Source organism: Ambystoma mexicanum, chromosome 10 (assembly GCF_040938575.1).
Source record: "Ambystoma mexicanum isolate Mex_15411 chromosome 10, UKY_AmexF1_1, whole genome shotgun sequence".
In the NCBI taxonomy this organism is placed as follows: Eukaryota; Metazoa; Chordata; class Amphibia; order Caudata; family Ambystomatidae; genus Ambystoma; species Ambystoma mexicanum.
In genome coordinates this window covers 1,305,209,450-1,305,224,557 of record NC_090932.1, presented here as the reverse complement: position 1 = coordinate 1,305,224,557, position 15,108 = coordinate 1,305,209,450, and the positions used below count along the sequence as shown (strand labels likewise).

General features: G+C 45.0%; 1 protein-coding gene across 2 annotated transcripts in view; it reads right to left on the bottom strand.

Moving 5' to 3' along the window:
• Window positions 1–15,108, bottom strand: part of POLE (DNA polymerase epsilon, catalytic subunit) — an 867,587-nt gene that overhangs the window by 168,336 nt on the left and 684,143 nt on the right. For both annotated transcript variants that reach the window (XM_069619327.1, XM_069619326.1), the window contains exons 41-46: window positions 12,498–12,623; window positions 12,234–12,366; window positions 8,752–8,938; window positions 7,539–7,670; window positions 7,232–7,425; window positions 5,488–5,688 (exon numbers count right to left, since the gene is read on the bottom strand). In XM_069619327.1, coding sequence (XP_069475428.1) covers window positions 5,488–5,688; window positions 7,232–7,425; window positions 7,539–7,670; window positions 8,752–8,938; window positions 12,234–12,366; window positions 12,498–12,623 — 973 coding nt within the window. The remainder of the gene's footprint in view (window positions 1–5,487; window positions 5,689–7,231; window positions 7,426–7,538; window positions 7,671–8,751; window positions 8,939–12,233; window positions 12,367–12,497; window positions 12,624–15,108) is intronic.

Below are 15,108 nucleotides of genomic sequence, written 5' to 3'. Positions count from 1 at the left end.
TTAAAGTCACTTTACTTTCCACAGGTTTATCCCAACAGAACCAATGGGGAAAAACCAATGGGACTGCTGCGGTTATTGGGGAAAGTTAGGTACTCTTTTATCACAGGTGCAGCAGGAGGGCAACCATCCAGCTGTGAGTCCAAGAGCTCCCCACAGAAGAGATCCAGTCCAAGATTAGAAAACCAGCAGGCAGAGACAGCACATAGTGTGCGTCCAAGACCCACACTTTCCTATGGCGACTATTGGTAGGGGGAGAAGAAAACCACCACTGCTTATGGACTCAGGAGACCGTGGAGAAGGGATCAAATATGGGATTGGGTCCAAGGACCAGGGGCAGGTACACAGTGCTTGCTGTGACAAAAACAACCCACGATCAGCAGGTGCACAAGGCCCTGCAAGCAGCAGTGGGGAAGTGGGGGGACGGGGGGGTATCCAATGAAGAAACTCTAACCCACATCCAAGCCCGGAAATTGGCGAGGCAATCTCAATAAAGAAGGCACCTGGACGAGGTGAATACCATGGCAGCAACAGCAGCAGAAGGAGGAGCATGTTGCAGTACCAGGTAGGGGGTTGTAACAGGTCAGGTCAGCCCAGAGGAGCAATAGGGTCCAGCAAGAAAACTGACAAGGAAGGCAACAGTTAGTGGCAACCTAGGATGTCCCACAACATTGGTGAGGCAGAGCAGCTGGCAGCCACTTGTATTTCCGGGGCGGGACAACAAGGAGTGACCCCTAAATGTAGGCACTTTGACCAGAAGGGTGTCGCCAGAAGTACAGCAACAGGGGATGCAGAGACTGGCAATGAGAGCCAGTTTTACCAGTAAGGAAGACTTGATTAAGTAAAGGAAGCGCCCAACAAGGGATTCCATCAGCAAAGGAGAGCTGGGATGTAAGGACAAGGGGCACAGACATGCGGCCACACAGGATACTCAGCAGGCAGTCTTCAGTTGAGTTCAGGAACAGATCTGACAAAGGCATAGGATTTCGCACTGATCGAAACAGGTGCCTGTGAAATGATACTGCTCAATGAACAAACTAAAAGGTGACAGACCAGGAGCATGCCCATGGGGAAGAGGGGCTTCTTTGGACTACTGCTGCTTTGTTTCAGAGAAGATTGGCGTAGCAGTAGAGAAGTTTGAAGTATTAAAACAGACCCTAAGTGATCATGATCCATTAGCCATTAGTTGGAATGTTGCAGGTCACATAAAGGAGAGGAAGGTAATGGCCCCAGTGGAGCTAGCGTGGGGGAAAAATAGGCTTAGAATTAAGCAGGACGGTGTCCCTAGAATTGCCTCGCATTATGAGCATTTCATATAGGAGAATCCCAGAAAGGTGGAATATGCTTGGATCCTCAAAGAGTTCAAGGAAGAAAGAGACCCAAGCGGTAAAACGATAATGCTACCCAAATATGCCTATGATCATGATCTATTGATGGCGAGAAGAGCTCTTAGATCTGATATTACAAGGCTGCAGAGGGGTCTATATGGATGAAAATGTAGGGAAACGGAAACAGAGATACCATAAATGGGTCTGGGTGTCTAGGGCAGGACCGATGCAATTAGACGCCGATAAAATAGTGAAAACTGTATGCGGGAATAACACAAGGCATATGTGTGACCAGATCAATAATGGTGGCAATTTAGGGTCAGCGCACAAGAGCGATGGGTAGACCAATATTCAACCTTATTTGAGGAGGTAGAAAAATGGGCAAAATGAGGGGGGAGAAGAGATGGTCTTTTGAATTTGATGTGGAGGAGGCAAGAGCTAGGATTGGTAAACTAAGCTCCTCCAGCACAAAGGTCCTGATGGTTTGTCAAACCAGGTACTAAAAGGAAATGTAAATGCCTAGTGGTACTTGGTGGTAAAACTGTTCAGACAGATTATGCCGACAAAGCAAGTGCCGGTCTCATGGCGTGAGGCCATTGTAGTGCCTATTTTCAAGAAGGGGCGACCGAGGCTATGCAAAGAACTATCGCCAGATCGCCCTTCTAGATTCATTGGGGAAACTATTAGCATCCGTCTTGAAAAGACCAGAGAGAATGGGCAATGAAAGCAGGCTGATTGGACCTTAGACAGACTGGCTTTGTAAGGTGAGTAGGGACCTCGTTGAATCTGTTTATACTTAATATTCTGAAGCTGAGATCCATGGAGACAAAGACCACAGTCTACTTGCCCTTCATGGATCTGGAGGAGCCATTTGACGGGGCGAGTAGAGAAATCTTGTGGTACAAGTGGAAATGTCCCGCAGATCTGATAGATGCAATTAGATCCCTATATATAGATACATTGATCCAAGTGAGTCTGTCAGCTGATGGGGGGGCTGTCAAGGAAAATCTACACACTGCGGGCTAAAGCAGGGATGCACTCTGGCACCCCTGCTTTTCAGCCTCTGTCAGACCTGAAGGAATCTCAAAGACCGATCTGAACCTTCGCTCCGAAGATAAATTCCACAGAAGTTCCATGGATCCTGTACGCAGACGACTTGGTATTTTATTGCCCAAACGCCTATTGGTCTGCAACGAAGGCTTAATGCATTCAATATCTACCTGAAAGAGAATGGCATACACATTAACGTGGGAAAATCTAAAATTGTATTCATGTCGTCTGCGTGCAGGAAACATTTTCATGGAGGGTGGAAGACCAAAAACTGGAGACAGTGGACCTTATGACCTATTTGGGCATAGTGGTAAATAAAAACCTAGATGAAAAAGGTCATTACACAATGCTAAGAGTTAAGCTGGGAAAGCTTGCAGCCCAGGGGGCAGCCCTGCATAGAAGATATGGAAGTTACTCAACTCTCCCACTCATTCTATAAACAGCAGGCGGAGCAGATCTTGACATACAGATCCGATTCTCTGTTGAATCTATCATGGGAAGTGTGGGGAGTATTGGAAGGGGTATTCAGGCCGAAAGTTTTGAGATTGCCAAACTTGCTGCCGGTGTGTGCCATTAGATACAAGCTGCAGCTTCAATCTCTGGAATCAATAGCATTGTGGAAATCCATTTCAATGTATAGAAAATGTACAATCTCAGACAGTTCCGCCCAATTTTCCATCTTGAAGTCAAGGGAGACTGTCCAAGATATGGGATTGAGACGGTGGTCTACCTTGACATCACAAGGGACCTACTCATGTCCAAGCCAACTAAATTGAAAAAAGAAGTTGCAATCCCTCAAATGGATTGCAACCATTGAGACAAGAGGCAGAGATAGGTTGAGACCTAGACTGAGCATGGAGTGGAAAGGTTTAAACCAACCTCCAGGTTATCGCCAAATGTTTCCATCAGCGCATTAGAGACCTTCTCTCGAGGTGCCGCCTTAATACCCTCCCAACAAGGGAAGTTCAATAGGCTAGGAAACAGATTGGAGAGTCGGGATCACATTGTAGATACTGCGGAGACACTAGGAATGTGGAAACACTCATTTAATAACCTCTTGTAAACCTCTAACAGAGGTAAGAACGAGATTATTGGAGGGACATGTAAAACAAACACACTAACGGCAGAAGAGTGGAGGGAAAGAGTATTGATCAGGGAAAAGATTACCTTGGTATTAGCAGTGATGACATTTGCGGAATATGTTTGAAGAGAAAAATAATAGGTTGGACTTCGGAAATCCGGGATCAATTCAAACGTGTATGAATTTTAAGACAAACTGATATTGATGATATGGGAAGATTCTGCTCCCTCTATTTTTAGTTAACACAATAAGTTTAATTGATTGGCAAACTAGGGATGAATTTGAAGTTGTATATATTTTATCATGATTGAGTGACATTTGAGGAAAGGAGAAGATTGTTGTTGTATACATGAAGATGTAAAACTTTATTTCCTGATAAACCAATCAAAATTAAAAATTTAATAATCAGGAAGAGATTTAGCTAGACGGCTTTGGGTTTAGTGTTCATCTAAAACTAAATGGGGAGTTACCCTCATGGAACACACTAAACAAAAGGATCCAGAAAGGTCAAAATTGGGATCTGATTTTTCATCCAGAATCCCTACTCTCAAATCAGTCCCAGGGTTATAGTGTCCAGCTGCACTGGAATATAGTAGCCATCTCAAAATGTGTAAATAAAATACAAATCCAGGCCCTGAAGACCGTGCTTGGCCCACTATTCCCTGCTTCAAGAACTTTGTGTACTGCACTCTATACGGGCTATGGATCCCAGACATCACAGAAGTCAACAGTGTCCCCCCCGCCCCCCTTACTTTCTATAAAGGGACATTATGCCATTCTCACTCTCAAGAAGTAGTTTGTTTTCTAGGGAAACTCTGGCCTTCTACCCCCTAAGTCTTTTCCGCTGTTTTACAAATGCTTAGCCAACCTGGCAAGACACCTCCATTTCTGTGATGCTGCACACACTCCTCGTTCATGCTGCTCTGCTGCAGAGTGGTGTTCGGCTGGCTCTCCTGGGTTACATATGCCCTGCCAGAGCCTGGAACACTGCTTCTTCATTTTCGCAATCTGCTCTCTTTTTATGCCCCTCAAGAGTTTACAGACCTTTGTTTTATAAGCACTCATTGGTTGCTGGGGTTCTCATGCTTCAGACTGAATTAGTAGGTGTTCTGTGGCAGCCACGGTTGGGTCACAGTACTGTAGCAATGTTATATGTTTTATGTTCCCCATATCTGTAATTCAAAGTCAAGGATCACTATAGAAATTCTCAGCAGAAATCCTTGGTCATGCAGAAAATCCTGCAGCACAGATTTCCTTAGGGCAGAGCCCATTCAGTGCATATATCGCTGCAGTATGAATATAAAGAGCCTATGGTTTTGGTCAGGGACTCCCAGTCTTGTCCATAGTCATCTGACTCTGAGGCCAAGGCGCCTGGACCAAAGAGAGGGCATGGACGAGGAGGAGGAGGAATCACATACTCACGCAATAAACCTCCTCAAAGTAGTTCACGGATGTGGTGAATATACCCTGGTAGGCTGGATTTCCTGGGCTGGTGAGTCCCCTCCATGCCCTGTGAGGGGAATTGAGACAGACTTCATCGCACTGTGCAGAGGATAACCACAAAGAAATAGAAGCTGAGCACCAGGGAAGACAAACTGACGAAGTGTCACCTGAAAGTATAAACAGCAAAGTGACAAACGAGATGATCAGAAGAACGGATGGAGAGAAAGGAGGCAGAGGGCCTCTTTTGTCCCATTCTTTCCCCTTCCCTCTGCAAGGGAAGCACGGCAGAGTCATCAGCTCCTGCCCCGATCGGGTTGTCAGGAAAGGCTAGAAGACACCAAGAACAGCAGAACACGGCGTACAAGAACCATCTAAACCAATTCACTTATTTAATCACAAAGTCCACATCTGCACACCTTGCATCATGTGAGATTTCAAATCCATGTACATGTTTTGTGTGTGTTCAGAAGAGCATGTTGCACAGCTCTGCCCAAAAGCAGTGGTAGGCAGGACAGATGAAAGCCTGCTCACCAAGATCTTGAAGGTGCAAGGCTTTTGAACACATCAACAGTAAATTAATTTGCTCACCGGCGCAAGTGTTGGGTCTTTGCACAAGTCTAAATCGCGGCAGAAGTTGCAGCTCCGGCAGATAACTTCGGGCAGGATGTATGAGCGGCACGGGTCTTGAAACTGGGCATCTTCTGAGAACTCGCCCACATCTATCAAGCGCAGCAGGTCACGCTTCAGTTTGTTCACCTGATTAGTGATGTTGGCATCCAGCGACAGCACCTACAAGTTACCAGGAAAATAAATGGGTGAAAACCATCAAATTGCCACTTGGAGGCAAATAGTTTTCTTATGATCTTATACACATATTTTTAAGCAGTGGCAGTTAAGAGTTGTGGGGAGCGATAAAGTCAATTTAATTCAGCAATTAAAGATAGGATTTGCTTATTTTTCAAGATTTTTTCAAAATGTGTATCGCATTTGGCTTTTCATTTTCTTTGACTCATGAAAAATAATTAAGAGCCTCATTTGAGGCTGGCTACACGGATTGGAAATATATTCCAGGAGCATACATATACAGAAATGGACAAGTCGTTCTCCAGATTAGAATCCTGCATTAATCTTGTATTCATTTGCATGCTCTCTGAGTATATCATATGGGGAGGATAACATTTTAAACACAAACTGTGATCTACCTTCTCTAGTAGTAAGAAATAGTAGTACAATTATATATTGAGCACACACTATTACCAGTTCAGGACCAGTTTCAAGGTGCTATATCAGTTATCAAATTCCGTTAACCGACAAAACCTTTGTATACACAAACTGCTGCCCCATTACATTTTCCAATACCTTTCAAACACAAGCCTAGCTGTCAAAACCTACGTTACACCCCCCATACTGTTCCCACTTATCTTCATGTTTAAACCAGGATTGCCAGAACCAGTTGCCTCCTCTTTTTTCAAACACAAACTCTGCTGACAAGTACATTCTCTTCTCACCTTCAACATCCAAATCCTTCCATTTACACATAACATGCCACAAGAAACCCTGCTGTCCAAACCTGCTAGTCCTTTTACCATTAATGCACAAACCATGCTGCAAAATCTCACCTTACCCATAGAAACCATGGTGACAGTGCTTGTCAATTCACTCACCTTTCAAAGAGAAACTAGACATTGCACATCAAACTCTTTGGGGCTCCACAGACAAGCCCTGTTCACACCTTTCTTCCCCACTCAAGCACCTTCGACACATACAAAACACACATACCGATAGCCATACCTGTCTAAACAGCTTCCAGGCACCGCTTTACATGTGCCCTCTTCTCAATTTACACAGACTCGCCTTGCCATTCACCCACCCACCTTCCAGGCAGACACCAAGCTGTCTGCAATTGCTCATCCTTAATCCAAACAAACCCTACAGCCAACATCTAGTCGCTTCCACACACAGCACCTCTGTCCAGATCTGCCCTTTCACCACTGAAATATGCAAATGTGTGACAACTCCTGTCCTCTACTCCGCTTCAACACAAATATGTATGTCGGGGCTGCCCTCACTTTCCCCAAATAAACTGTGCTGCCGCCATTGGACACAAACTGCTATCAACGTTTTTTTACCACACACACACATAGGTCATTGTCCAATCTCTAATTCCTCCTTCCACACAAGAGCACTGCTCCTCATACATGCCTTCTGACAATGCACAAGCAAACCATGCTTCCACCAGCTGCCCCCTCACCTTCTCCATAAATAAGGCTGTCTGCACTGGCCCTGCCTTCGGAAACCTCACATAAAAACCCACGCCTGCGTCTACTCTCACCTTGCACACATATTTAATGAACTCAAGGGCAGGGTTATTGAGTGGTAGGTAGGATCCAGGCAACACAGGGAACATCTCGGATGGCTCCGTTACGTTTCGGGTTCCTGTTACTTTCTTTTGAATCTTCTGGGTGATGGTGAAAAAATTCTGCGTGAGCTCGTTGGCAACATAATCTTGGGAGAAGGAGATCATACCTGAAGGAGATAGGAGGGGTTGAGAAAAAAATAGCAATTGAAAACAAGGCTCAGGCATCAATCGCTGAGACCAAGCAAAAATTGTATTCCAGAAATGTCAAACCAATGCACACCAGGCATAGCACCCGCTTCGCCTTCCACCTCCTGGGTTATCTGGCTGTTCTGCCGTCGTTTGATTGGCGTGCTTCCAGGGGCATTCCGTCTCATCTCCTCTCGCATGCTATGATACACGGCAACAATATATGCTATGGCAAAAGAGAAGTACCACGTCAAGGCTCATGTTCAAAACACAATCCTATTCATGTATCTAAAGGACGAGGGACAATGCATGCATTAGTAAAAAAAAATACAGAATAGTAGCGGGAAAAGCTTGAATGTGAAGGGGGAAGAATCAGCAAAGTCAGACTAGTGGGAAGCAGAGCATGTGTGGAAGAAAACACTTTGGATAATTGTCAGTCAGCAGGCTCCTTTTACATTATTAAAGGTAATATTTTCACTATGAATCTGACGAGGAGGATGATCTACATCTGTAAGCATGGAACATTAGGAGGTCCACATTTCCAGCTATCGTTTCATGACCTTTTTCCGGAACTTTGATGCAGTCATGCACACATTCCGAACAATGAAGTAGCCCTCTGTGTGCACCATCGGAAGCAGTGTTCCCTGATGAACACACCCACAATGTGCACTGTGAACAGGAGTGACTTCCCCTCCCTCACAAAGGATGAACTAGCCCTGGGGTGCGCTGGCCGCATCAGCAGCAGAGACCCCTTCCTAACGATGGTAAAAGATCTGAGTGCGTTCTATGAAGAGCAGTGCCATCCACACTCTACTACTACCAAACAAGTTCCAGGGGTGCCCTCCGCCCTACAGGCAGCCACTTGTATGTCCTAAAAACAAGCAAATATTTCCAACAATAAAAGAAATAGGGAGTAAAAATATCTTCAACAAAAACAAGAAAACACCAGATGCAGACAAACATGCCCCCTTATTCCACCCCACTGCTCCACAGATTTGTCCGGATCAGTGGTGCCGGAAGAGCAGGTTCACATGCAGAATCTCTACTATTACTGCCTGACCTGAACAGGAACTGTAAGGAAAAATGCATCTTTAAATGTGCATGATTTAGTAGTAGTCAAGAAGTATGGATTACCAAGAAAAAGAAATCCGATTGATTTACTCGCTTAAATGGGAATTACTTTTGTACTCCCAACTTCAACTGAGTGCAGTACTCCTATGCCCAAATCTTATCTGGAGCCCTAAGCACCCTTCACAGAATCAGTGGTGAAGCAGCACTGGCGCACAATAGAAGCACGCGTAGGTCACCTGAAATGATCATCAGGAAGTAGCTCTGACAGGAGGCCGCCTGAGGCAGGTACTGCACAATGTTCCAGTTATTTTCCAATGAATCTTCCACCTCATCACCAGCCTCTTCTCGATCAGAAGGAACCTCTTCCTCGTCTTCATCTTCACTACCTTCATGGTTTTCCCCTTGTGCTTTCACTGCCTCTTTCTGAAAAGGGACACAATCATTGTTACAGTCACCCTGGCCTGAGCCCAAGCAATTCTAATTTACAAGTGCCCACCCTTTAGACTGCCATAATTCGATGAAAAGCAGTTCTACATATCTCCTGTTAATGTCACACCACCCAAAACAGATGCAGACTTGCTAGACCCAAGTGCAATATTGAATTTCACCTCATCACTAACCTTAAACACAACGTTGCTCTCAACACCCAATGCAAAATCTGGCTTGAGACTTTGCAAAGGGGAACTGAACTCTCTTGCAGTGTCCTGTGTTTAACAACTCAAGCATGCACATTTCCTCTGATTTCTCACAGAAATCACAGATGCCTTCCATCTCCCCCACCCCACTTTTCCCCACAATTCCCCCCTCCCCATCCCCTTGCACTTTTCCCTTCCCCTGCACTTGCGCGGTCTGAATGATACCTGGCCTAGTAGGATCGTTGTCTGTCTTCCCATTGTTCCCCCCCTCCCTGCCTCGTCGCGCCTTGAAACACTTGTGTATAGGCGCGTTACAAATGCCATATCATACACATATCATATCATTATAGATTAAATCGCCATAGCATCTCTGCCTAATATTGGACTCTCACCTTTATATAATCTTAAAACTCAAATCCTCACATGGGATGCCATTTTTGGTTAGCCAAAACTATTGCATTAGAGTACAGACAGGGAGAAATGGCATGTGAGGGGGCGACACAAAGCTTGAAGGCATTTGGTTATTTGCCCACCCATTGACTGCTAATCCCTATAGTAATTCCTGCCCCTTCCTACCCAAAAGACTTCCTCATGGGAACTCTTACAGCTCACTTTAATCAAGCCTTATCATCAAACGTTGCGCTCAAAATGCCTGCCAATGTTTTTTCAAAGCAGTCTTCCGAGAGTTAATGACTTAATTCGAGCTGTAAGCACAGCTACTTCTGTAATAAAAAGTTCTAAACCAGGTTTGCCTTTAGCCATTCGATTTATAGGCACTGTGTGTCCTTCACTGAAGTCCTGTAAAAACAAGCATTGGCAAGGCCAACAGTTTCGGCTTGTGTTTAGGAGATGGGCATTTGCAAGGCACCGCTATTCGCTGCCCAGGCACTCACACCATTTGACACTTGCTACCATCAATGGCCAGTAAGCACCATTACGACAGTGCCTGGCAAGTGTCTTAACCATGCCTACACAGAAGCCCAAACTGTTAACATAGCCAGTGCTTGCTTACCAATCTCACAAGTCACCTCCTGCACAATAATTTTTCTTTAATGTCTCATCAATACACTCAGCACGTACATCATCCAATCAGGTTGCTCCAAACCTGGGCTGAATCAAACAATCCAAGCCAGGCTTCGGAGGAACAAGATTGCTCAACGCATCCGCCTTCTTGCAACCTGTAGCCCGCTCATCAACTCTGACCTTGTCTCCCCCTAGCCTAGAGCACAGAGCCGTCATCCTTCCCGCCGCCTCCTTACCTTAGAGCTGCTCCTCTCAACTGCCAGCACAACCATCTCTGGTTCTGTCTTGGAAATGGAAGAGAAGCTCAGAGCAGAGCCCCGCCTACCATCTTAGTGGCAACAAGTAACTGTGTCAGCACTCCACTGTCCACGCAGAGCGCAACACACTGCTGTTTTTCTTTTTATTGCTTTTAGCACCCTGGGTTTGTCTCTGGTGCGAAAAGCAATAAACACCAGCTTGGGGGCTTCACAGGCCAGTAACAGCACCAAGGCCTTAGCTTCAACTTGGTCCCTGGGCCGATAGCAGCCAGTGAAGCCTATTTAAGCTTGTTTAATTAGCACCATTGGCAGGTGTGTTAGCAAATCAGTTTGTTCCAAACCCGAGCTGAATCGAATGATCCAAGCCCATGTTCGGAGCATCCAGCAGAGTGCTCCAGGCACTTGCCCTCCTGCGAGCCGCATGTAACCGCATCACCACACGTGCCCCCTTACCTTCCAACCTCCCATCTTAAATTCCTGTTCGCCCTCTGCCCACATTCCCTAGCTCAGAGTTTTGATCAGGCCTATAACTTGGGCCCTGGGCCATAACCAGATGATGATGATGATTGCCCTCCCCAGACAGGTGGTTACTGCTTCGCTCCATGTCATCCTAATTGCAGATAAGGCCAGACTGCTCTCCCAGGTCCAAACAGGTTGAACAAACGTGTCCTATTAGCAGTGTTTAATACCCAACTGCAGATTCAAGCCTTGACTCTACATGAGCCTTTGGCCTGAATCACGCCAGTAATTCTGCTCACATGAAGTGGCATTCTATACTGCCTGCCCTTAGTCAAAACATCACCCTGCATCATTACCACTCCATTATCTGGCCTGTCTGCTAACCAAAGTCTCAACTTTCGATAATGTCCAATACGACTGTAGGCAGACCTAGCGGTAGGCCTATAACGTGACCACTGTAGGCATGATATATGTTATGTTACTTATAACTAGCTTAATATCCAGAGGTTTCTAAGCGCCGATCCGGGGATCGAACCTGTGGTGCTCCGTGACGTCTTGCTTCCAAGGGAAGCGTGTTGCCCCTGAGCTATCCTCCTAAGACATCAAAGGTGGTTTGCATTTTTAATCCAATGATGCCTTTTATACAGTTTTAGACCTTACTATCCTCAAAATGGAAAGGCCAGATACCTTGAAACAGCAAATCACACCGTCTCTTCCTGAGACAGACAACATGGTTGTACTGTGTATGTATGATTAGAATCCGGCAGCAGCAATATCCTCCTTATACCCAGGTTTACTGAGCAGATCCTCATAAAATGGACAGGGGATTCAATTCTACAAGCCTTGCCTATACAAGAGCACTCAGATCCTCGTTCAATCAGCGCATTTGAAGATAAACCAGCAGCAATTTGAACAACCTAATGAGGAGCACTCAATACGAGTGCATTCTGATACAGTAAAAGGTATACCTGTACACATGCTCCTTCATTCCACTGCATGCACTCCTTCATTCAGACAGTATTGAGAAATTGTTCTCTCCTTTACAGAAAGGAACTTTGCCCTGACCACTACTATACTTGGCCACTGTTATTCTACAGGGTCCGCACACATTTTCAGAAAGCACCTTAATGTGCACTAAATAATTGGATGGATATGAATTAAATATTCTTCTCAGCCCAGACCATTTGTTATAGGTTGGGTCCAAACTCCTCCCCAGTCAGTACAGAAGCCTGACCTTCCAGTAGTAAAATCCTCTCTCCCTTGCCTACAGCTAGCACATACATTATCTTTCACCTATGCAAAGTCTCACAATGTTGTGTGCCAATCTGCACCTCACAATCTTACCTCGCCATAGTGGATGCTGGATGGGATCTTCCCTTTGATTCCCCCATAATTGGCAGGGTCCATCCAAAGCAGAAACTCCCAGCAACGGGAAAGAGAGATGGTGAGTGAGTGGAAAATTTCTCGGGTGTGAATACTGGTAACAAGAGAATAAATGTCAGAAATATTGACAGCTGATAAGTAATATTCAGCACCACAGTAGCTGGTTAGAGCATCCCTTACCATCAGCAATGTACCACAGGCGCAAGATCCCAAGGCCCTACATACCTCTTTGTGATGTACTCCACATAGGCAATAGCGTCCTCGATTCTCCGCTTTTTTGTGCAAAGAATGATCCTGTTGAAGTTGGCATAAATCACAGAGGAACCAAGACGCTTAAACTCAGCCACAAGCCTGCGGGAGAGTAAAGACAAAAAGGAGGAGATGGTTAAGGAAAGCTGGTAAGAGATAATGAAGACAGTTGAGGGAACTGAGAAACAGTGAGTGAATTCTGGTCTCAAAGTCTGAAAAGAGCACAAAACTCTAATAAAGCTGTGAAACAAATCTTTGTTTTCATCATAATTTGAGTTGCAAGTAGATCTTTGATAGCTTACTATTGACTGGGGTGAAAGCACATCTATTTGTATTTGTAATTGATATAGTGCCTTAAACCAAAGCGCTGTACATTTTAAAAGCAAAGTGCGGTACAAAAGAATTATGAGCAATAAACATGAATCCTGGTCGCGAACAGTCACGGGGTTTTGAAGAAGGTGGGTTTTCAAGGAAAGACCAAAGAGAGTAATGGAGCGGAGAAAGGGTGGGAGACCATTCCAGCGTCGAGGAGCAAGAAGTTGGAAGGATCGGAAACAAGACTGAGCACATGGAGGACAGGGAATATTGAGTCTGGAGAGGGAAGAACGACGGACAGTGTGAGGTGGGGTGTAGAGGGATACAAGTTCAGCAAGATAATCAGGGGCAAGCCTATAGAGGGATTCTAAGACTAAAAGAAAGTTATATTTGAGTTGGGAGCGAAAAGCTAACCAACCAAGCGAAGCAGGTGAAGAAGAAATAGAATCTCAGTAAGAGAGAAGACAAAGTGGACGAACAGAAGAGTTCTAAATTGATTTTAGAGGAGCAAAACCAGAGCTCGGGAGACCAAAAAGGGTGGTGGAGCAATAGAAAGTTCGAGAAAAGATTAGGGAAGAAATAAGAAGTTTGGAAGTGAGGAAAGGACGAACTTTGTGAATATTAAGAAGATGGAAACAACAGGAATGAGAGGTAAGAGATGTGATGGGCAAAAGAGATTAGAATCAAAGTAGAGGCCAAGATGATGAGCTGTGAGAGAAATAGAAAGATTGGAGGCCGGGAAGGATATGGGTGGGGGTGGAGCATGAGGAGGTAGATTGTTAGCAGGGAAGAATAGGCCCTCTGTCTTGCCTGCGTTAAGAGTGAGAAAGCGAGAATCCATACAGGATTTCATAGCAGAGAGACAAGTTTTGAGCGTGTGGTGTATTTCCAAAGTGAAGGAAGAAAAGGATAGAAAAATGTGTGCATCGTCAGCGTAGAAGTGATGAGAAAGCCCGAAAGAGGAGATTATAGCAGCAAGTTGTGAGGTATACAATGAAAAAAGAAAAAGGACCCAGGACTGACCCTGGGGGTACTGCGTGCTCTAGGCAGAAAAGCGAGGGGGTCTTGCCTGCCCAATAGAGAAAATTCTATAAAACAGATAGGAAGAGAACCAAGAAAGGACAGAGCCCTTAAGACCAAAAAAGAAAGGGATACCAGAAGCAAAGAATGATCCATAGTTTCAAAAGCAGCAGATAATTCGAGAAGAATGAGAAAGGAAGAGTGTTTGCAATAATGAGCTGACAGAAGATAGTTAAGAGCACAGATCAAAGCAGTTTCAGTAGTGAAGAGGACGGAAACCAGACTGAAAGCGAGGAAGAACAGCGAGATCAGTGACAAAATATGAAATCTGAGAATAGACCAGACACTCTAGGAGTTTAGAAAGGTAGGGTAGAAGAGAGATAGGACGGAAGTTAGAAACAATGAGAGGATTGGCTGTGGGTTTTTCTCAGAAAAGGAATGATAGTTGCGTGTTTAAAGGCTGTGGGAAAGACTGAGGTACAGAGAAAAGTGTTAAAGGAGGACACAAGATACGGGATAGGAATAGGGAAAACCTTAAAAATGAAAGCAGAAGGAACTGGGTCAGCAGAGGTTGCAGTGGGATGAGCTTTAGCTAACAAGAGTAGTACATCAGTATAGGAGACTGGAGCAAAGCTAGAAAGGATAACAGAATGAATAGGAGAAGAAGGTAAAGTGTTTGGGGGAAGAGACCTTTCAATGTCTTGACGGAGAGAAAGAACCTTTGAAGAAAAAAATTGAGCAAAATCAGAAGCAGACAGAGTGGAATTGAGAGAGTAATCAAGAGAGGGAGGGGAGAGCAGCCGTGTTAGAGTTTGGAAAAGATGCCTAGGATGGGCCGATTAGGTGTGAAGAAGATCTGAAAAGTAAGCACGTTTAGCAGAGACGAGAGTGTGGTAAGAGAAGTAGGCGGAGTGATTCGATGTAGATTTGAATTTGAGCCAACGCCTTTCAAGTCGGCAGAGAAGGCATCGCATAACGCGGAGGTGAGGAAGCCAGGGTTGGGAACGTTGGCGAGTAGGGTGAAAAGCAGACAAAGGGTATAGTTGATCAAGACTGAGTGAAAGAGATGAGGAGAAAACGGATGCTGCCTCATCAGCGTTGAGAGTAGACAAGGGGAGTTTAGTGGTGCAACTGTCTCAAAAAAGCGAGGAATTGAAATTGCAAAGGTCACGCCAGAAAAATGTTTTAGGAGGAAGATAAGTCAGAGAAATCAGAGGAATAAAGGCTAGAAGTAACAGAGTAGAGAATGGTC